Source organism: Oenanthe melanoleuca, chromosome 6 (genome assembly GCF_029582105.1).
Source record: "Oenanthe melanoleuca isolate GR-GAL-2019-014 chromosome 6, OMel1.0, whole genome shotgun sequence".
Taxonomy (NCBI): Eukaryota; Metazoa; Chordata; class Aves; order Passeriformes; family Muscicapidae; genus Oenanthe; species Oenanthe melanoleuca.
This window is the reverse complement of record NC_079340.1, coordinates 27,070,401-27,092,584: the sequence shown is the minus strand read 5'-3', so window position 1 is coordinate 27,092,584 and position 22,184 is coordinate 27,070,401. Positions and strand designations below refer to the sequence as shown.

General features: G+C 46.0%; 1 protein-coding gene across 1 annotated transcript; it reads right to left on the bottom strand.

Annotated features, from left to right (window-relative positions):
* Positions 1-2,985: 2,985 nt before the first annotated feature.
* Positions 2,986-6,045, bottom strand: ADRB1 (adrenoceptor beta 1). Its single transcript, XM_056494455.1, is given in 2 exon segments — positions 2,986-5,301; positions 5,304-6,045. Coding segments are annotated over 2 exon segments (1,374 nt in total). The 5' UTR covers positions 5,965-6,045; the 3' UTR covers positions 2,986-4,588.
* Between the last annotated feature and the right edge of the window lie 16,139 nt (positions 6,046-22,184).

Genomic DNA, 22,184 nt, shown 5'->3' with positions numbered 1-22,184 from the left:
TAGCAGTTAACATTTTCTTGTCAGCTTTAAATAGGACTAATTGCTCCAGCTTCATTAGCAGAGGTCATTTGCTGTTGGTAACGATACTTTTCTGGAGATAGTCTCTTGTATGAGATTAGATTATCAGGTCAAATTCTGCTCCCAGTGGCAATGATGCCTGACCACATTTGGCCTCACCAAAGTCTGCTCTTTTCAGTTCATAGCTGCCCAATTTCCAGCCCTGCAGCTGATATATTACATAAAGGAAGTAAGTGCACTCCACCAGACGGGAAATTACAATAAATTAGGAAAGTGTGCAGCACAATGAAGGTTTGCAAAATAGCCACTTAAAAGTTATTAATAAAACCTCAACCTCAGATAGAGTTTAGGGGAAAAAAATGCTGGTAAAGAAGCTGTCCATATAGTCGAGGATGTGTGGATGCCCAAGAGAGAAAGCAGCATCTGCATAAGAACCAGTGTATGCTCAACTCAAACACCCAGCTGATGCTGTCAAATGCACAGTTCAGATCATAAGCCACATTTTTTGCACATAATTCCATGCTGCTTGGAGCTATAGACAGTGGAGGCTGAGGGTTACAGTCTCAGAGTGCAGAGAATTTGCAGGAGGGCTTCTGTGCAGCTCTCACTGGTGGGGAGTCCTTCTGCAGAGCCTGCTGTGTGTCTGAAACAGCCTCAGCTTCCCTGAGCACAGAGAAAAAGGAATCCAGTCCCTTCAACTCCCATTTAAACACGTGGAGAGAGGCAGGCTTCTCCTCAGAAGTGCTGAGCAAACACTGCACAGAGTGCGGCCGGCGCCGTGGAGAATCAGGCGTCTTCCATGTGCAAGTCTCCAGGCATCCTCGCCAAATGATTTTGGTCCTGGCAGCTGCAGGACATTTTCTCTGAGCAGATTTCTGGTTTACCTGTGTCTCCACTCCCTGCAGGCCCGTGGATCTTTGCTGTGTGTTTCCTGCCCACGTACGTGTGCAGCCACATGCCTACCACCGTTTCCTTCTGACTTGCAGCTCCAACTGCTAATCCACGTCTGGTTTTCGTCAGAAAAAAATATTCATCCTGAGCGTTTGACTCATTGCCTCCGGAGTATTTGAGCTGCCCCACAATGCTTCTCAGAGTATCCTTCTTCCCTGCAGAGAACAGCCTGTTCTGAGTGTGATCCACAGCAGACTGCTCGCCAGCAGCCTCCCCTTCCTCGCACACGTGTGTGCCATATGTCCTGCTCTGCCCTCGCTGTTACTGTGCCACTGCCTTTTCCATGCTGTGAAGATGGACTGGCATCCCCTGTGCAGGCTGCCAGTGGGATTACTTCAGCTGTCTACCAAGGCACTCACTCAATGTGTCAGCTTCCAGACTCATCCAGCAGGTCCTCAACTGGCAAAAATTCAACAGCAGACGGATCCTGACTGCTTTGCTGACACAGCTGGCCCTTCTGAGGTCAGTGGGCTAAACTCATCCTACCTCAGTGCCATTACAGTTGTCCAGGAGATGCATCACCCAGTACAGCTCTTCAGCAGGGCAGGCAGAGCAAGTTCTAGCCATAAATTTCCCACCTAAGTTGGATCCTGTTGAGGCAAAATTGTCACCACTTTTTAAAGTATAAGGACAGGAGTGGTTGGATAGTTAAAACTGAGTGTGTGAACCAACTCATGAGATGAAGAGCCAAGTCCATTAGGCTGTCCTGCTCCATGCAGTAGGCACTGTGCTTCCCCAGGATCCAGCACCCTGCTGAGGATGAGGGCTTGACAGCCACTTCAGTTCCCAGCCAGGTGTTGGGATCCTGTCACACTCTACCCAGCAGGCAGGGACCTGGCCCTGCCCTGGCTCTGTGATCCACAAGCGCTGTCTCCCCATCCCATCCCATCCCATCCCATCCCATCCCATCCCATCCCATCCCATCCCATCCCATCCCATCCCATCCCATCCCATCCCATCCCATCCCATCCCATCCCATCCCATCCCATCCCATCCCATCCCAGACATGCACAGCCAACATCTCACTGCAGTTGTGGCATCAGATATCATCCAGTGCACCCTTTTGCTCCTGTTGTGTTTGCTGTAACCAAAGATAAAACCAGATGCTTCTGATTTTTTAAAATCATTTGGTGAAATGGCAGAGTGGCAAAGCTCACTTTGCTTAACTCCTGATCTGATGTCACCCCTTCATTTTGAGGAGCCCATTTCACTGTTTTCAAGGAAGACACCATTAATTCCAGCTCACATCAAACTCCAATAACATCAATGGAAAAGTATTATTTACTTCTCCAGTCCCTTTATTTGGTACTTGCATAAAAAGAGTAACTTTCCCCCCCCCACCCCCCCGAAAATACAGCATTAGAAATTGCAAAGGACAAATTCCTTAACTTTGAAAACAAAGAAAAATGAACAACTGGTTTCCAAAACAAACCGCGAGCCACCACCCTGAAGAACTCGCTTTGGGAAGTGCTGTTCCTGGGAGCTGATATTTAATTAAACTATACTCCTGAGTTTAATAAAGCTAAAAATTACTTCACTTTTATTCTGCACTCTTTGTTTCTCTATCTGCCATGTATTCAGTTCAGTAATGAAAAACTTTATGAAACCATGAGGATAAGAGCACACCTTCAAAAAGCAATAAATGAAGACAACCTTTTGGAGCAGGGGCACAAAGCTGCAGCACTTCTGCTCACTTAACTCCTTAATTAGATCAATGAAAAGCACAACATTCAGTTATCATGACCTGCTTGGGCAGGATCAGGCCTGCTGTCAGCATGAGGTGGACCTACTTATGGGGGTGGCATGTAATGCTTACAGAGATTTCTTTTTACTCATGACCACTTTAAGCTTTCAAATTAAGTGACCTCTGTAATCCTAAATATTCTGGTCTCCTGACTCCCAGCCATGTGATAACAACAACAAAAGAAAAAAAAAAAAAAAAAAAAAAAAAAAGAAAAAAGAGAGAATAATATATTCCAGAAAGGAATAGTTCAAGAAAATGAGTATTTATTATCAGAGTGGAAACACCTTGTCTTTAGCCATTAATTTAGCCATTAATTTTTTCCCGTTAATAAGGGAAGTCAGTGGACCTGAGTGCAACAGGAACACAACCATACTGGGTTTCAAACAGGTTTTTCACAACACTGTGTCAGGAAAAGCCATTAGATCAAGTTGTATTGGTAATCTGAGCCATCTTTGGAGAAAAACAAATGCTGTTCTTCCCATTACAGGTTGGTATTGTTTCAAAACCTATAGAGACACACTTGTTTGTGCTGCAATGGTATTTATTGCACATAGACCAATTACTTACACAGTAGTAAATTGCACCAAAGTATAAATATGTTAAAAAACACACAGAGAGGAAAATGGAAACGACACACAAGTGCTAAAATATCAGCAGATTCACGTGAGCATTTGGAAATAAAAATAAAAATAATAGTCTCTTAAGATATTTTAATTTATAATACCGATATATTTACAGTACCTTCAAAAATAATATTAAAAAAGTCACTCTCTCAATAAAACTATAACAGATCAGACAAAACCAGAAATCAGGTTCAGGGTCGGTGTTACTCAAACCTCCGTTTCCTCTTCAATCTGAATGTGTGTATGTGTGTGCAAGTAATATCTTCAAATAACTTTACAACTCTTTAACACTGTGCAAAAAAACGACTTTGTCGCCATTTTTAAAAAAATGTGCAGTAAATTTTTGTAGCCAGGATTGTCCCCCCTCCCCCCGTTCATCTGTGGTTACAATGAACAAGCTGCAGAAGGTTCCTCACCCCCCCATCCCCGGCCCTTGCCATAAAACCCTATTAGTGGTATGCAAATATGCTGTTTAATATAAACATGGTCCGTTCATTCCCCTGTACAATATGCACAGTTTGAGGTAGAAGTTTCTCAGCCTGACTGCTATTGTCTGGCCGAAGGAGATAAGCACAGTAACTCACTGCTGGCTGATGCAGAGGGAATAAGCACAAGAGTGTGTGTTGGGTTGTTCTACCCCCTTTCCAAATATACCAGTGCTCCTCATTGCTCATTATTTTCTCTCCCGCTACTCTGCAGACGAGGAGAGCACGGCAGCTCCGAGCTTTAAACTCATCTTGCCGGCAGGTCTGGGTCTCGCCGGCCGCGCTCTGCGCCGGAGCACCTGCAGCACCGACCCCGCGCCTCCCAAAATCCCGGTGCCCTGGGAGAGGGGATGAGCCCCGGGGCCGGGCGGGGTGGCCGGAGCCCAGCTGCGGCCGAACCGGGCCGCCAGGGGCCAGCAGCACCGCTGGTGGGGCCAACAGCACGGTGCTGGGACGGCCGGTGCCGCCGCGGTCCCCGCACAGCGCGTCTCCCAAAGACAAGGCGGCTGTCCCCGGGACGGGCTGGTCATTTCCTTTGTTCTCCGGTCAGTGGGTTTCCTGTTTGCTGTAGTTTCGGATGAGGTATGTCGTACACCAGTTCACCTGCTTTTATTCCTAAGTAAACACCCGCACTCCCCCTGCCAGGGCAGGCATCGCTTTGCTCGGCGACAGCAATCCACCGTCAGGCAGCTGCCGGGGGTTTTCGCTCCTGCGTGCCTCCCCGCCCGCTCTCCCCTGTCCCGCTCACACGCGGCCCCCACGCCCCCCTATACCTTGGACTCTGAGTCGGAGGCTTTGCTGTGTCTCTCCTCCAGGCTGGACTCGCTGCCGCCCCGCGTGCCCCCGTTGCAGTCGGACCAGGTCCCGGCCAGGCTGCGCTCCGGGGAGCCCACGGTGCTGACCAAGCCCGCGGGCAGCCGGGCCAGCTCCCCGCCGCCGCCGGGCAGCCAGCGCTCCGCTTTCCGCCGGCAGCACAGCAGCCTCTTGAAGGCCTTGCGAAAGTCGGGGCTGCGGCAGTAGATGATGGGGTTGAACGCGGAGTTGGCGTAGCCCAGCCAGTTGAAAAAAACGAAGAGCCAGTCGGGCACCAGGTCCCTGTTGAAGACGTTGACGATGTTCACCAGGAAGAAGGGGAGCCAGCAGAGGGTGAACACCCCCATGATGATGCCCAAAGTCTTGAGGGCTTTCTGCTCCTTCATGGCCATGATGCGGGAGGTCTTTCGCTTGCTGGCTCGGCCGTTGCCCAGGATGGGCTGCTGGTGAGGGTGAGCGGGCAGGGGCGTCTGCGGCTGCTCCTGGCTGCCGTAGAACCGGCCCTCGCACCTATCGATCTTCCTCATCTGCTCCTTGGCCTCTCTGTACACCCGCAGGTACACGAAGATCATGATGAGAAGGGGGATGTAGAAAGAAATGATGGACGAGGCGATGGCGTAAGCCCTGTTGGTGACGAAGTCGCAGCAGCCCGGATCCTGGTAGCACCCAGCGCCTGGGGGTCGTCATCCCGCCACCAGTGCATCATGATGGGCAAGAAGGAGACCAGGGCAGAGATGGCCCAGACGGTGCAGATGATGCCCTTGGCCCGACCCTTGGTCATGAGGCTCTGGTAGCGGAAAGGCGAGGTGATGGCCAGGTAGCGATCGATGGCGATGACGCACAGGGTCTCGATGCTGGCCGTCACGCAGAGCACGTCCACGGAGGTCCAGCACTCGCACAGGAACGATCCCCAGAGCCAGGTGCCCCGCACCACCAGCGTGGCCCCGAAGGGCACCACCAGCAGCCCCATCACCAGGTCGGCGCAGGCCAGCGAGGTGATGAACAGGTTGGTGAGGGTCTGCAGCCGCTGCGTCCTCCCGATGGCCGCGATCACCAGCACGTTCCCGGCCACGATGAGCAGCACCACCAGGGCCATCAGCAGGCTCATGCCCACAGCCCACTGCTGCGACAGCAGCTCGGCGGCGGGCAGCTGCCGGCTGCCGGGCGGCACGGCCGTCACCCCGGCCACGGAGCGGTTCGGGGGGCCGCAGTCCGGAGGCAGCCACCCATCGCCCATGGCTGTGCGGGGCGCTCCGGCCGCCGCTCCGCACCGCGCCGCGGGCAGGAAGGCGGCGCCGCCGCCGCTGCCACCGCCCGGGGGCTGCCGCATGGCCCCGCGCCGCGCCGCCGGACGGACCGCCCCGGGACCGCCCGGGGACCGCCTCTGTACCGCCCTGGCACCGCCCTGGCACCGCCCGTGTACCGCCCCGGCACAGCCCCGGCACAGCCCCGGCACAGCCCCGGCACCGCCCGCCGCCAATCGGCACCGAGCGAGCGGGACTGAACCGCTCCGCCCGCGCACCGGCCGTACCGCTGCCGCTATCCCTGCCCTATTCCTGCCCTATTCCTGCTCCTATCCCTGCTCTATCCTGCCCCTATCCCTGCCACTATCCCTGCTCTATTCCTACCCCTATTCCTGCCCCTATCCCTGCCCCTATCCCTGCCGTATCCCTGCCCTATATCCCGCCCGGACCCAGTGTTTGCCCTGGGCACGCTGTGCCTGCCCCGCGGCTGCCGGGCACAGAGCCCGTTTCCCGCACGGCAGCCGGGATGTCCTGGGCAGGGAGTGTCAGTGCCCGGCAGCCGCAGGGCAGGCAGGGGATAGGGGCAGGGTGGGCTCCTACCCGCTTCTGGAGCAGAAGTTACTTCTCTTTACACCTGGAAAAAGCAGAATGCCAGCACTGTCAGCATCATTCTCCACTGGAAAGTGACTGACATCCCCTCCCACTGGATGTCCCCATCAGGGACACGCGTCGCGCTCGCAATCCCCCTGTCCCAGCGCCTCCTCTCCCAGCCTGGGCAGCCCCACAGCCCCAAGTAAAACCCTCTTAAAGGGATGATGTTGCCAGCTCCGTGCAGGGACTGCTGCTGTCGCTCGTCCCCTGCATCTCCCCGTTGCGAATCCTCTTTTCCCCATCTCCTCCAGCCCTGGCAGCCCAAGCCACTGCAGCGTCGGGAGGTGGGAGCCTCAGCTCCCTTTTCTGGCTTTTCTCTGCTGTATTGAACAGGTCTCTCTTGATTTTTAAAAATGCATGCAGTAGCTTTTACGCAGCCTGGTCAAACCCACGGAATCTAGGGACTGCTCTAAGTATTAATGCTGTTAGTACCATTATTTGGTAATGAGCAGTAAACTATGTGAAACATCAGGAGACTGCAATGCCCAGATAACCAACTGAGCAAATCCCTGCCCAGGTCCCATCCCCTTCTGTGAAACCTGCTGCTAGGAACTTGTTTGGTTAGATTTTCATTTACCTGCATGGATCTCTGTTCTGCTCTCAAGCTGTAAGACTGCATTTTACTGCATTTTACTCCTGTTTTAAACTTCTTAAAATAATGTGGAGCCACCACTGAATAAATGAGAAAAATGTCCCCTCTCTCCTGCCTTTTAAATCATTGGCATGTCTTTACAGCAGCACCAAATGTTCCCCACAGCACTCTGGGAGCAACTGGAAGGCACAGTTATTTTCTTCCCCCTATATATTTATTCTGCTAAGATTGCTCTGCTGTTCCAGCTGACCCATAAAAATCCCTTCTAGGCTTAGATTTGATTTACAAGATCACAACCCGGGAAAAAATTATTTATTTATTTACACTCTGTTTATTTAACCCTGACTAAAGGCCACACACCAGCATGGACCTGCTGCTTGGCAAACCATTCCCTCCTGTTCCCATGGACTTTGCTTTGCTGCTCGTCATCTGCTGGACCAAAGCATGACCCTCTTCAGTGGGAAGGGAAGGGGGAATGACATCTGCAAGAACAGAGGGAGACCTTATGCCAAATGAAAAGCACAAGGGTTGTTTCTAAGAGTATTTGACCACGTTTGGTATCTGTAATCCTGATATAAAAAAAAAAAAGTAATAATGTGAAACCAGGTTAGCTGTGGGATAGAAACAAATTTTTCTTTTCTACATTTAGCTGGAACACTTAAAGTAAGTATGAGGCCCATGGTGCATCATTGCACCAAAACCTTCACAGATGAGATGCTTGGATGAATTTTGTGAATGTGTACAGTCCATTTTAGCGTAAAATCAGCCAGAAAGAATTCTGATAAAATCTTAAATATTTTTCCCAAGATGACACTGAAGCAGTGGTGGGGATACCCTGCAGCTGTTTTACTTGCTATTCCTGGAGCACCATCCATCTGTTGTCTGTCCAGATCCATTATTGCTGTAATATCTTTATACAGTTAATAAATACTGTAAACTAATAAAATGCCAGCTCTTTGCCTGTCAAGCTGTCCTATCAGATCTCCAGCAGGAGGTCTCTTCCCACCATAAGAGAGATAAGCTTAAAGGTTGGAGGAGTAAAGGAAATTATTAGCAAGTATGCAGTAAAGCAGAAAACACATAATTGTGTGTTGCTTCTCCGTGTCTTTGTTGGTTCCACAAGCGTCAATCTGGAATGTCAGATCAGAGCTGGAGCCAGAATGTCTTTGGGAAACAATGCATCTCCAAAGGAAAAAATAAGCAAGTTTATGAATTCTGTACAGAACATCCCTCTGGCCCTTGCAGCACAGAGCAGCCAAATATTCACTGTAGGCTTAACCCCTTTCAGAGCATTACCTTTTGCAAATCTCTTTTAACTCCAATTTGTTTGTTTGTTTGTTTGTTTGTTTGTGTTGGTTTTTTTTCCTTCACTTCAGACTGCTCTTTAATGTGATTTAAATACTTCCCTTTGTTTGCATATTATTTAAGGATGTTGTGTTAGGTCAAGAGAAGAGCTTACCACACTGAAATGGTTTGTTTCTACTTGCTTTCCAAATTACAGTTTTTAATAAGCAACTAATTTATTTTTTCCTCTGGAAGTCTTAAAAGAAATTAATAAAGAAAGCCCAAGCTGTCAGTAGTTATTAGGAGAGATCAGTCTCACATTGCATAGAGGATAGCAGGTAGATCCAATGAGAATCAAACTGTATTGCATTTGAGGAATCCTGTTGACATGAGCTGTGAAAGCTCAGCATTTCAGGAACTGAAGTGGTGTATTTTTAAACCCAGTCCTTAGAGATGCTTTGCACAGCTTCCAGCTCCTCTTTGTATGCCTCCCTCCATGCAAAGCAGATTGCAAGATGAGGGTCCTGGTGAATGGGTTCTGCCCCTACCAGCAGCACCAGCAGTGGGGCAGGAGATTGGGAATGTGCAGACACTGGGACTAACCCCTTTCTTCATCCCAGCTGTACTTAGGGCAGGGGATTTGCTGCTGCCAGCTCTGGCTTGCTGCTGTAGGCCATCCCTGAATCTCCAGGGCTGCTCTGAGCTCTGTGTGCCTCCTGATGCTCCTTATGACCCAGAAAGATCTTGTCTTCATTGCCTAGTCTTGGTCCAGTCATGCCTTCATGAATCAAATTCAGGGACCACTATTATTAACATAATAGCCCTAAAAAGATGAGCTGTTTGTTCCCTTAAGGCATTAATCAAAGTCTTCTGAAAAGCCTGGAAATCCTCACATTGATTTCTGTGAGCCTCATGTTGTCATTCTTTCTCTGGAGAAAAAAAATCACCTAAAAGCAAATTAAAAATGCATTTGCTGTCCATTTTTCTTCCTGTTGTCTTCTTAAATCCCTTTGCAAACTTAGCATGCATCTGATAAATCATTTTGTGTTTGCTACCTGGACAGCTGACTAAAACCTGCAGGAAAGCAGGTGAGAAACAACTCTGCAAATCCTCATGTGAAGTGATCAGGCTTTACCCTCTCCCTGCTGGCCCAGGAAGAAATCATCACTTGGCTCTATTCACACTGGACATTTGTTATTAGAGAAATAGAGACACGATGGAACATTGCCACAAGATCCATGTCTCTTGTTTTTAAAATAAACATCTTGGCTTTGACTTGACGTTTATTTTCCATAAATGCCTCAGCTTCAATTTGGCATTTCAGCAGCAGCAGGAGGCTGTTATCCTGTGACAACACACAATTCCATTGACATTACCTCCTGAGCACACGTGACAGTGCTCCAAATACTGCATGTACGTGATTTTAGTTAAACAATATCATGAAAATGTAAAGTGAAGGTACCAAAGAACAGAAATGACCCTACTTTCCATCCCTATGCTGTGTGTTTGACACCATAATTCCATGGGGAATGCTGTGCACTAGTGTGAGCTACCTTAGGAAACACACCCTGAGTTTGACTTTGGGGGTCCAAAGCAGTGAATGCTTATTAATTCCTGTTCAATCAAGGGTTGTGGCTTTTGTGGTGGTTAGCATGTGCAGAACTGAGCATACCAACATTTTGAAAAGCTCCAAACCAATCTGAACACACATAAATAAATCCTGACACTCTGGAAGACCCTGTCATAGCAATCCAGCCATTGTTTAGAGTAGTTTTGCAATCAGAAGGCTCTAAGAATCATGCTGATTCATTAATTCCCTTCAGGTGATAAAAGAGATGCAATGTGTCTTTCTGTCTCTCTCTCACACACTGAGTAAAACAGTGCTGAAGAGCAGCCAAATCACATTTCTTCTCTCCTGAAATCTTTGTTTCGTTGTTGCTAAAAAGTCAAAATTCAGAAAAAGGCTGAGTTTGACCAACACCATTCAATTCCCCCAGAATGGACTTTATTTGCAGTCTGGAGTAATATTAATCTGGAGCAATAACAATGTGCTCTGGATGTAATCTGGATTACAACTGACTTTAATTGCTCAGATTGCCAGGTCCTCCTGTCTGCATCCCCCTATACATTCTTGACATCCTGGCTCCTCTACAGAGACACTGGCACTGTGAGAAAAGGCTGCCTCTTTTTTAAACATCAGCAATTCTTGTGAGGGGGTGGCAAAACATCTTACAGCAGTGGCCAGAGCCTCTGTTTATATGGAGAGATTGTGGTCAGAGATGACAGCAGAGGAGTGATGACTGAGTCCTCTGAGATTTCATGTTAGTCTATTCCTGCTTTAGTGCATGCTGGCTGCAAGAAGTTGCCTTATTTCTCCATCCATAGGATGACAGCAGCAAGCTTTGGGAAACTCCATCTCACATTTTACCTGGAAAAACCTGGTGCTTTAAAACCACATCTTGAGGTGTGGGCTTGATAAAAAAGCATAGCAGCAACATCTCAGTGTCCAGCTACATGCTGGGTGGTGAAATGTGGAATTCAGAGACCACACCTTTCCCCGTCACATCATGGATAGCTGGAGCACATAAACAAGTGCCTGGAATGTTCAAAAAGATTCATTCAGTATTTTCAGATGTGTGGGAAATCTGTATCTGAGTTCTGAATGGCAAAAGGCTGAGCTGAGCAGCATGGCTGAGGGGTCAGCTGCAGCTGAATGTGGTGGTGGGTGATGGTTGGGATGGATTTAGGGGTCTGGTCAGCCCAGGGCTGCTGGCTGAGTGTCTCCAGATGTAGCACTGAGGCTTGGATTCTGTAGGGACAAGAGTTAGGGCTCCCACTGCGAGAAAATACATTCTGGATTTTTTTTAAGCAAGAAAAGTCAATTGTGGTTCATGCTAAGTTAGGGCAGTACCATGGGAAAGATCTCTGAAGAGCTGAGATTGTGTCACTACATGTGAAAAAGATAAATAGTTGTTCCTTTTTCTGTGGTGCTAAGAATGCTGTTAGAAGGTTTTGGGGATTCTGAATTGCAAATTTTAATTTTGAAACCTATCTTTTTGGCAGTTTAAAATATTCAGTGACAGGCTTTTTCAGTGAATACTTTTATGTGGTGCAAATAAATACAGGATTAGCTAAAAGAGGAAGAAATAGTAGGATGCATCAGTGTTAGATGGGGGTCTTGCAGAGCCATGCAAGGCTGCTATCAAGTAGCAGCATAAGAAAACACAAATATTAATGGTAATCTTAGAAAAAAAAAAACATTGCAACAACTTTAATTAAATTCCGTGTTGTTCTTTTTTTTTTCCAAACCTGTTGCTTTGTACCTCTCTGATAAATGTCTTAGATATCTGCTTCTGGAAACTGCTGAATAAGTTTAAACCTCCTTAACTTCAACCTCAGATGTCAATGCCTGTCTCTGAGTGAAAACCCTTGCTGAGCTGGTGAGCTCACCCCTTACCAGCACTGCCCTGACTGGCTTGCAGACCACCTGAGCCTCTGGCAAGTAGGGAAGTTAAAGTGCTGGAATCCTGTGGTGCCTCCTTCTAAACACATTCCCAGTGTTTAAAACAATGCTTACAGCAACACATCTGCTGCTAATAACCTCTTCTTACTGGTTATGAGACACCTCTGCTGACCATTTCTTGGTGGAACTGGTACTGCTCCTTTAAGCTTTTTGTCACCTCTGCATCTTTTGCTTTTCAGTAGTTATGGACCAGGGCATGCACCTTTTATTTTGTTTATTCAGTCTATCATAAAATCATTGTAAGATGGTGATAGAGTGCCTCATTTTTCACCTGTTTGCCTCTCAATTTGTAATTACAAATTAAATTATGATACTCCAGCTCTGCAAGTAACATTTCTCATGGCAAATCCCCTTTTAGGTACCATCTATTGGGAAATATCTTCTCAGTCTTCATTTATCTGGTATGGTAAGGTGAAGTGCTCAGCATTTCCCTGTTTCCTGGAGGCAAAGTGGATAAACGTGTTCTGTTCTTGATCAGCCTGGTATTGCTAGGTCAGATTTACACAGATTTGGGGAAGACTGGGGAGCACTCAGCCCCTTGCAGGATGAGGCCATCAGTGAACTTCCCCCACACCCAGAAAAGCCTTCCTGTTAGACCCTCTAGTTTTGTTAAGTGTCCAATGAAGCAAAGTTATCATTGAGTCTTATCTCAATTTTTATTGTTAGAGCCTAATTTTGAAGTCAGTTTTACCAGACCTCCCTTTCTTCTGTCTTCTTCAATCAACAAGACATTTAGTAATGTACAAATACCTCTCTATGGCTTCAAGCTAAATTCATTTATGACCAAATAACATAAAAAACACTTGCAAGAAATACTTGATAAAGCCTGCTTTTTATATACAATATTTTTGGACAAAAAAGGAGATCAACCAGTTTTGTTTTTTACTTTTGTTTGTTTGTTTGTTTTGGGTTTTTTAGGTTTTCCCTATTAGCTGTTAGACTTAATGCATATAAGTCCCTCATATCTGAGTAGTAAACTCTTGCATCTGCCAACAAATTTGTGATGCATTAGTAACAAAGCCATAATTGTATCTAATAAATACTCTCTTTGCTCTCACTGGGCTTTTGTGAGTCTGAATTGCTGTGAACCACTTTGCAGTCCTCATCTGAAAGGTCTCCTATAGACAGAATATTATGACTATTTTAAACAGAAAAGTTGTTATTGAGGCAGCCCTGTGTTCAAGCTGTTCTTGACAGTAACCACAGGCTGCTCACTGCAGCCTTGCAATCTGAAACTGCTAAGCTTGTCGTTAGCTTAGCTATTGTCACTCAGCAAACACCTTGTTCCTTATGATTTATTTATCCTTCTATTCTGCAGACTGTCCAGGAATGAGTTTGGGACATTTTACACATTAATTATTCATAACGAATCAGGGAGATTGTTTATGCAACGCATTTCAGGCCACAGGCTGTCTATGAGCCCTTTGCCTTCCTGATGCCTTTGTGTGTTTGCTGTTCCTCATGCATTGTCCCCAGAGCTCATGGATCATTGCAGGCCATATCATGTGGCAGTGCTTTTGTTCTCCAAAGGATGAGTCTCCAACCCGTGAGAGGCACTTCTGGAAGGAGCACAGGAGGGCTTCTGAGGTGAGCATTAGGGCATCTCACTGTTTCCCAGTTCTGGGCATCTCACATTCAGCTGTTTCTGAAATCATGTATTTTTGGAGACTGGGTTGGGCAGCTGGCACTGCTGCCAACTTTTTACTGGAGCTGCTACTTGAAGTTGCACTACAGAGGGGTTGGTAGTTTGGGTGAGGTGGGAGAATGGCTGAATCTGCCCTGTGGTACAGGAGGGTTCTCCTGCAGACCTAATCAGATTCATTGGGTCAGATTTAGGAAGGGAATCAAAGGGACAAACAGGAGAAATGACTTTTTCCAGAAGAAACATTGCAAGGTCAGATTGTAACTGGCAGCTTCAGCATCTCCACTGGTGTTTGGGCTGTGGGATTGGTGCCTCTGGTTGCAATGAACTTGTCTTTTCCTCTTGATGCCCGTTTCCTGCTCTTATTACTCTTGGCACCAGTTACCACACCATGAAAAGACATTCTTGGAGCAGGACTAAGGGGGCAGAGCCCTTGTTTCTCTCTCAGTGAAAAGGTTTGATAATCCTGACATGCTGTAAGGCCCCTGGGGAGTGGTGGCTGCGCTTGCACAATCACCAGGAGCAGGGGTTACATGCAAGACATAAAGTAATCCCTCTGCTCTGTTGAAAATAGAGTAGCAAATAAACACCTGGCATTAGCCTACTGGCAATGCCTGTGTCCAGGTTTAGGTGCCAGCTTTTAGAAATATGTGAGCCTAGTGGCATGATCCCAAAAGAAAGCAATGAGAACAACCAGGGGCCTTGAGGCTGTAGCTGGAGTGGATGGAGTGAAAGAACTGGGTTTGTTTACTCCAGAGACATCACTAAGGGGACACAATGACAGTGTAAAATGTTCCTGCAAAGAAGAGAGGAATAAACTGTTCTCTACTTGATACAGGAGAAGCAGGAATGGACACACATTACAGCAAGAGCCATTCAGGCTGCAGTGGAGACAGCCGGACTCGAGTCTGGCGGGGCTGGGAAGTAACTTTATGCAATTAACTGAGGTCTCAGGTTAGAAGCATCACTGAATTTTAGAGTTTAAACTTCTCTTGCATGTAGTAAAGGGAAATATTAGCTCTGGCTGTGCTTCAATCCTCTTTGAAGAAGCTTTTTTCTCTGCATTGTCTAATGAGGGAGCCCAGCTTCCCACATTAGGCAATCCATTGAAGTGCCTGGAGTTAAATGGGATGAATCTGGGGCTCAGTGCCTGGCCTTTAGCCTATGGCTCATCCTCAGACCTGTGGTGTGTGTCATGGTCTCCAGTTTCTGCTTTCATCACTGCCTTTCAACTTCTTTGATGCAGTGAATCTTTGCTTCACAAAAGCTTGAACAACCTTAACATTACACGTATTTTGTGTTCTTCAGGGAAGCTAAGCATTTGTTTATTGTGCCAAACCGTTCAATTATTTGCCTTTTGAAAATATAAACATGGTTCTAATGGCTTTATCAGCTAAACCATTTTCCTTCTAGAATAATTGGTAATGAGCAACATTTGCCCTACTGGGTCATATTCCAGTGTAAGTGCTAAAAAGCAGGTAAGGGAAAAGAGGTTTTACTCTCACTTTTCAAAGACTCTTTAGAAATACCATCAAGTAGTGGGAAAAAACTAGAAAAAGATGCCATAGCAACACCATAATAGCCTGACTTTCCTACCAGGTCAGAAGATGTAGCACTAACAAAAGTTTATCTATAACCTCATTACTGTGAACTAAGGCAGGTCTGAGGCATTGTCTTGCTTGTTTAACATCAAACAGTGTTTGTGGCAAGGATGCCCTCCCCAGAAAAATCATATTGGCCTAAAACTCTTGAAGTCTTAATTTAGAAAAACTGAGGTCTTTCTTAAATACTCTGTATTCTGGTTGTTTTTTGCTTGTTTGTTTGCTGGTTGCTTTTTTTTTCCTTGAGCTTTTAGAGTGTGCTCCCTTTGCTTTTCATGTCGTAAGCTTACAAGAAAATAAAAGGCAAAGGTTTTCAATGAACTTTGTGGAGCTGAAACCAAAAAAAGCACAGAATAGATATTTCAAACTGGAATCAAAAAGCTTGCATTGAAAAAGTTTCTGCAACATGACAGAAAGTCTGTTACATGGCCTATGTTATATCCATACTTCCATGGTCCATTCATGGCAGGAATGAACGCTGATAGAATGACTGCAATGCATGAGGATGATGAGGAGGAGGAGGAGGAAGAGGAGGATAATTCTAACCTATCTTCTCAACTCTTTCTTACTGTTGCCTAATTTCAACCACCTGACAGAGGACAGAAGATCTCCAGTATGTAGAAAGCCTACCTGTGCCTCACCCACAGAAAGGCAGCTGCAGAGCTTCTTTCACAGCAGATACCCAAGAACCCATACAGCAGAAGTATATTTGAAATTAAGCCCCCCACAGTTTTAATTTTCAGAGGAGTAATTGCTTAAAAGATGTGTGGTTGGAATTATGGCACTTAGAGACTCTCAATTGCTCTATTGCCACCTACTCCTCACCCAAGTACTTTGAACCCCTTTGCTTCCTACCAACAAATTAAAACTGAAGAAAAGTTAAAGCACAACCTGGGAATTACATTTCTCAGCCCTGTGCTTGCTCTCTACAGCCAATCTTCACTTCATACCCACTGCAGTTATTGTTACAAATCAGGACTGACTGTTTAATTGTGATTGCCATCTCAACCAGGTCTGCTTGATCCCTTAGAATCAAACACTTTTTTCTTCCAGCTCTGTGAGCAGCGAGGCTCCTGGGCTCAGCCTGCTGCTCTCCCACTGCTGTGAAGGCATGAGCTGTATCAGAGCACAGCTTGCTCTGCAGCTGCCTTGGCTCCAGAGGGGTGTTTGTGTCACTGAACTAATCACACATGACTTGGACAGGAGGCAGGCAGCAGCAGATAAGGGGCTGTTTTCGCAGAGTCCGTTCTTTGTCCGTGGCTGTGTTTTGGTGAATGAAATCATTGCAGAGCAGACAGCAGTGTGGCTGAGCAGGAAGGGAGCCTGGTTGCCCCTTGGTTACAATCCCCACTTGGTTATGTGCCCCCAGCCTTGGACATTTAACCCTTATGTGGCTTCTTCTCTAAGCAGTGAAATTTTGTGTAAGAACAGTGGCATGTCGTCTGCAAATGAACTTTAAAACCTTTAAAAACAACATGTATACTAAACAAATACTTAGGAAAGAGAAGCAAAAACTTCCCCAGCATTTTCCTCATATGTGTGGCAGAATAGGAAGAAATAGCACTTTTTCTGTGCAAGATTTGTCCCTCCAGTATGAGTGGGAAGCCAATAACTTGGGTATTTTTAGTCCAAGTGCCATGAGCTGATTATGGCACAGAATAGCCCCAATACAAAATTATATGCTGTTTTTCTTCCTTAGAAGCAACATAAATAAATCAGTAGTTATTAGCTAGGCAGCTCCCACATTTGTTGGTTTGGTGAGTGAAATGGAGGTGGTCTGTCTGTGGGTGCTGCCCACCACACAGGGACTTGATGCCCAGCAGGAGCCATTCCCAAAAATCCCAGCTGGTGAACTACAGTTTGCTCTGCTGGGCTTGAAAGCAGCTGTGCCTTCAAGGGAGGACCTGGTTTTGAAATTTTAATTGACTGCATGTGTTCTTAATTTCACAGGAAGATGATTGCAGGAAGGAAATGGCCTAAGGTGAGCTGTGAGAGGAAAGAAAATAAGCACAGTGAGACAGATAACAAACCTTGCTGCTGCTGGAGAGAACTGCTGTGAACATGGATGGGGAAGAACTGTGCAAGGGAGTGTGTTTAGCACATAATGGGAGATGTCCTGAAGAATGGCTTTGCACAAGACATTTGGACTTGAAATAGCCAGAGCAGCTAAAGAAGAAGGAGGAATATCAAGAAGAACTTCCTGCTAGTGTGATCTAGTAGGCTGTGGGGCAGTCTTAAGAAGCAGCAGAGATCTTAAACAGATCACAAAGTAGAGCAAAAATGTGATCAGTTGTTCTCAAGCAGAAAGATACAGACTATTCCTGCCTTTGAAATTCAACATAGCAAGGACTGTCTCCTTTGAGAGAGAGATGGTACTGACACTAGAAAAGATGAGATTTATTTTGTGTAGACAGAAGACTTGTGGATGGGATGATCCACACAGTTCACTAAATATGTCAGGCTAGACTCCATTACTCCTTATTGCTTGATATATCTTCCCTAGAAGCTCAAAAATATGGCTCTCCATCAATTAAAGAGTGCTGAATGAAATTTTAAAACCTTGCTCAAGAGCCACATCCAGAAACTCAGGCAGCTGGCTGGATCCAAGTCACTGGGTTTTGATTTGAAAACAAGAAAACCCTCCTATGAACTGAGAGATCTATTACTATCAGTTTGTCTTTTGTCTGAAATGAGTCATTATCTGCTTCCTTAGGCTCAAAGGTAACTAATTCATGAACACAAGAGAGAAGGGAAAAAGAATCCTTAAGCAAGAGAACTGCCCATTTTGAGGCAGCCTGTTGTCATCTCATGGCATGGCAAACAGTGACAGGGAAAAAAGGTTTAAAAAAATGAATAAGCTCAGATTTTTTTCACAGACAGCCTTGCAGTGATGAGCACACAGGGTCTTCAAGCTGGGACTGTTGGATTTGTACACTGTCCCTTCAGCTCACCCAGCCTGAGTGGGGAGAGCACTGTGTGTGCCTCACACTTAGCATGTGCAATTATTAGCACTTTTAATGTGTTCTCCTCTACATCTCTCAATTTCTCACCTCTTCTGCATTCTCAAGGCATTAGACTGCACTCTATGTTTGACCCACAGGTTCTTCTTGCACCATTCTTGGTTGGATGGGTAGAGTGTGGTGCTGCAGCCATTCAGAATAGTCAGTTTGCAGGTGTCAGGTGAGGCTGGAATAGCTTACCCTGTCCTGCTGTCCCTCAATACAGATGGGAAAGTTTGGATCCTCTCAGCAATAACAAATTATTTGTCACTAATTATGGTTCAAGCTCTGTGCTGCCTTGCTCCTCAACAAAATGAATTCTCTCAAGTGTTTATTGCTGTCCTGGTTACCTTTCCCTCACTGCATCAGCCATGCAAAAAAACCCCCATTTTTTATCACACTCATTGTCATGACAACACGTTTGTGTGCTGCTGCTTGTCATTTTATAGCTCTGAACCTGAGGAAACAGCATTGCTGTACTTCAGCCCTATGAGCCCCAGTACTTTATGCTCTTGTTCTGCCCTGAGCTCTTTCCTGAGCTCATTTAAACTTCTGCTTACTTCCCTTTCTCTAGGGAAAAACAGGAGGAAGGGGCCAAACTGGTAAAGCATGAGATGTCAGGATGAGCCAAAGGGGGAATGAAGGGAAAACAAGAAGTGAGATTAAAACTGGAGACAAACCTCTTCTGCTGAAGCACTGATATACAGGGTAATTCCTCCCATCCTCTCCCTGCTTTGGATTCATAAACACAACAATAAGTTTAGGTAAATCCATTATCTTTTAGCTTTCCCTTTGCTGCAAGATGTTACAATTTCATGTAAGAAAGGAATCCTACTTTCTGAGTAACTTTTTTTTTTTTTTTTCTTATCCTTAGATTCTCCATTGGTAACTGAGGAAGCAATTTTAGCCTATTTTAATATGATGTTTGAGGCAGGGATTATGCTTCCATAAGCAGGGGTTTTCTTCTGATAATGGGATCCTTGCCAGCACTATATTCTGGCTGGTGTTCTTCTAGGCACTGAAGACCCCATCTAAATTATAGAAAAATGCCAGTGATTATGCTGATAAATAGGACAATCCCAAAGGGTTTTAAATAGCACTTCACAGCTTTCACAAGCTGCCTCAAAATTTCCTTGCAAATGAAAAAGTTAACACCTGGCTGGGAAATTTATTAAAATTGCAAACGTTAATTTGCTTCTAGCTTGACTTGGATCACTCATTATCCACAAGAAAATTGCACAGAGAGATTGCACCCAAAACAATGAATTGTTTGAAGAATACTTCCATTTCAAGAGCATCTGAGCTGGTGAAAATGTTACTGAAAATAATTATACTCTTTAGAGTATATTGATCAGAGCCTACCTTGATGCTACAGAATTCTCCAAAGTGGTCTGATGATGTCTCCAAGGACTTTATTTATAATCATTGCATGGAAAGTTCCTGTTACACAATTATATTTTTCTTTTTTTCCTGAGAGAACTAGTGCCTCTCCTGGCATTTGAAGTGCCATAGCAAAAAGCACTTGAGACCACCTTCCATGGCAAAATGAAGTTGTGCTTGACACATAATGATATGTAATTGGAAGTGGAGTTGTTCCTGGGAAAAGAATATGCAGCCTTAACCTTCCTTCCAAACCATTCATGACCATAGGACTGTTTCCTGAATTACTAAACAGAACACAAAGATTTGTGTAACTTTACAGCCACTGAAAGGGGACTGGAAAGTCTTTCAGACCCTGGCAAGTGAAAGGGGACATATGATAAAATCTGTATTTAAGATTAAGATAGATGGAGCCTCCTTCCTTTGGACTGATCCAGGCAGGATATAAATCAGCCATGGTTCTGAGTTTATTTAACTAGTTTGGTACCTCCACCCACAGCTGCTGGGTTTGGGAGGATCCTGGGCAGATGCTGTAGCTCTCCCAGCTCCCAGCCCCTGCTGCTCACCAGGGTGACAGAATGGAATAAGGCAGGTGAATTGTCTCTTATGGCGAATTTCTTGCCATCCCTATTTTCTGTAATTTTGTGTAAATGCAACAGAGTTTGGCCCAGTACAACTCTCTGGGTTGAATTTCCCCAGCCCACCACAAGTCCTGCCCTCCAGGAACGTGACCTAATTTGTTCCCATTGCCCAGGGACACACACATCATCCCAGCAGATCTGTTTGAGTCTCTCCAGCTCCATCCCTCTGCTGGGTGAGGCCATTTGTGTCCCAGGACTCACAGATCCTCCCTCTTAGCAGCTGATGTTACTTCAGCATGAAGAAAAAACAAAGTGGGTTAAGCTTGATTTTAATTAAACATTTCCTGCTTTCACAATGAAACTGGAAAACACATTTGGGTGTCTCCTCACAGAATGTGAAGGACAAAACAATGCTCTGCAGGAATGGTGTAGATGTTAAACCCTTTGGCACATCTTGTCCAGCTCACTTTGCTTTGAACTCAGGCTGGGAGGATGTACTTAAAATGTTTCCCTCCTGTGTGTGTCATAGAGCCTTACAGATGATGAGGAGAAATGAAGATTCATGCAGGCTCCTTCAAACAGAAAGGATTCTTCACAAAAGTCTGTTTCCCCGAGTTCCTAGCCTGTAAGGAAGGATAGGATGTGGAATATCAGTTCAGAAAGAGATGTGATGCTTTGATTTCAGAATGGCTGCAGGGAATCAATTGTTTCCTGTAACTCTGTGAGTACAAGTTGTAAAACTTCTACCTGGGCAAAACCACTCACGACTGCAAGATTTCTCTTTTGCCCTGCCACACTCCTGCCACTTGCCAGTATCTGGGACAACATCCAAAGGTGCCTTTCTGAAATAAGAAACTGATTTAGAGGGAGATGTTAGATGAACAGATGTTTAGATGAACAGATGTTTAGACGAACAGGTTTCGAGGGGATATTTCACTCAGGGCAGTGCAATAGTCACAGCCTGATTGACTGGATGGGCTACAGATGTGGCTTCAGTATGACACTTTATGGGCTTGCCAGTCTGGTGGGAGTGGTAAGGAACTCTCTCATGGAAGTCTGTATGTCATAAAAGATGTGGAGCTGGTGGCTGCATCGATTGCATTTTTGGCTGAAGTCCCACAGCTGAGCCCAAACTCGTTGCCCATGTGAGCTGGCAGTGCTCTGGCTCTGGGCTGGAATGGGCTGGCTCTGAGCAGAGGGATTAACTGGTGGCACTGGAGGTCACTCAGGGCTGTTCTCCTTGGAGTGCTGCCTTCCTCTGTCTGTTGAGCAGCCCTGTGGGCAATGAATTAACTGAAGACACTCTGAGGAAGGACATGGAAAACACCCTGTTCTCCTGCACAGCCCGTGGTCCTGCACAGCTTGTGTGGATGCAATTGGCTCTAACTCACTTTGGCTCTGAGAACTCAGGCCCAAGCTCCAGCATGGCAACCATGGAAAGCAGCAGAGGAGGCCCCCTCTGGCCCCTGCCCCTCCTCCAGGACAGAAGCAGCTTTGCCTTTGCCATCCTCACCCATTCCCCATTTGTTTCACAGAATCTCTTTTCATGCAGATCCTGTGGCATCCTCTGCACTGCTTCCCTACAACTTCAGCCAAAAGGTTTTCCCTGCTGTCTGGATTTTATGCTTCAGCTCAGATGTTCCCAGCCCCATCTGGAGCAGTGTCACTCCACCAGCCTCAGGACCTGAAGTTTCCAGCCTGGGCAGCCTCACCTCCTTTTTACAAAGGAACAACATGAAACTCAGCCTGTAATTCAGTTTCCCCACTTTTATGCAGTTTAATTATTTCTGCTCTGCTGTAGTCCCTCCAGAATTATCTTTTTTCCTACACTTGTGGGTTTTTTTCACTATCTGCCAAGATTTTTTGGCATTTTAACTGTGTTTGATTTGCAGTCCCACTCAGTTTAGTGGCCTCTGCAACTTTATTCCTTCTTGGTGGAATTGTGAAGTTTGAAATCATCTGTATAGCAAAGCTCTGAAACTGGAAGAGAATCTGACATTCAAATTGTGCAGCTCTCCTAGAACCCAAGGGGTTTTGGCTGAACTTAGTCTTT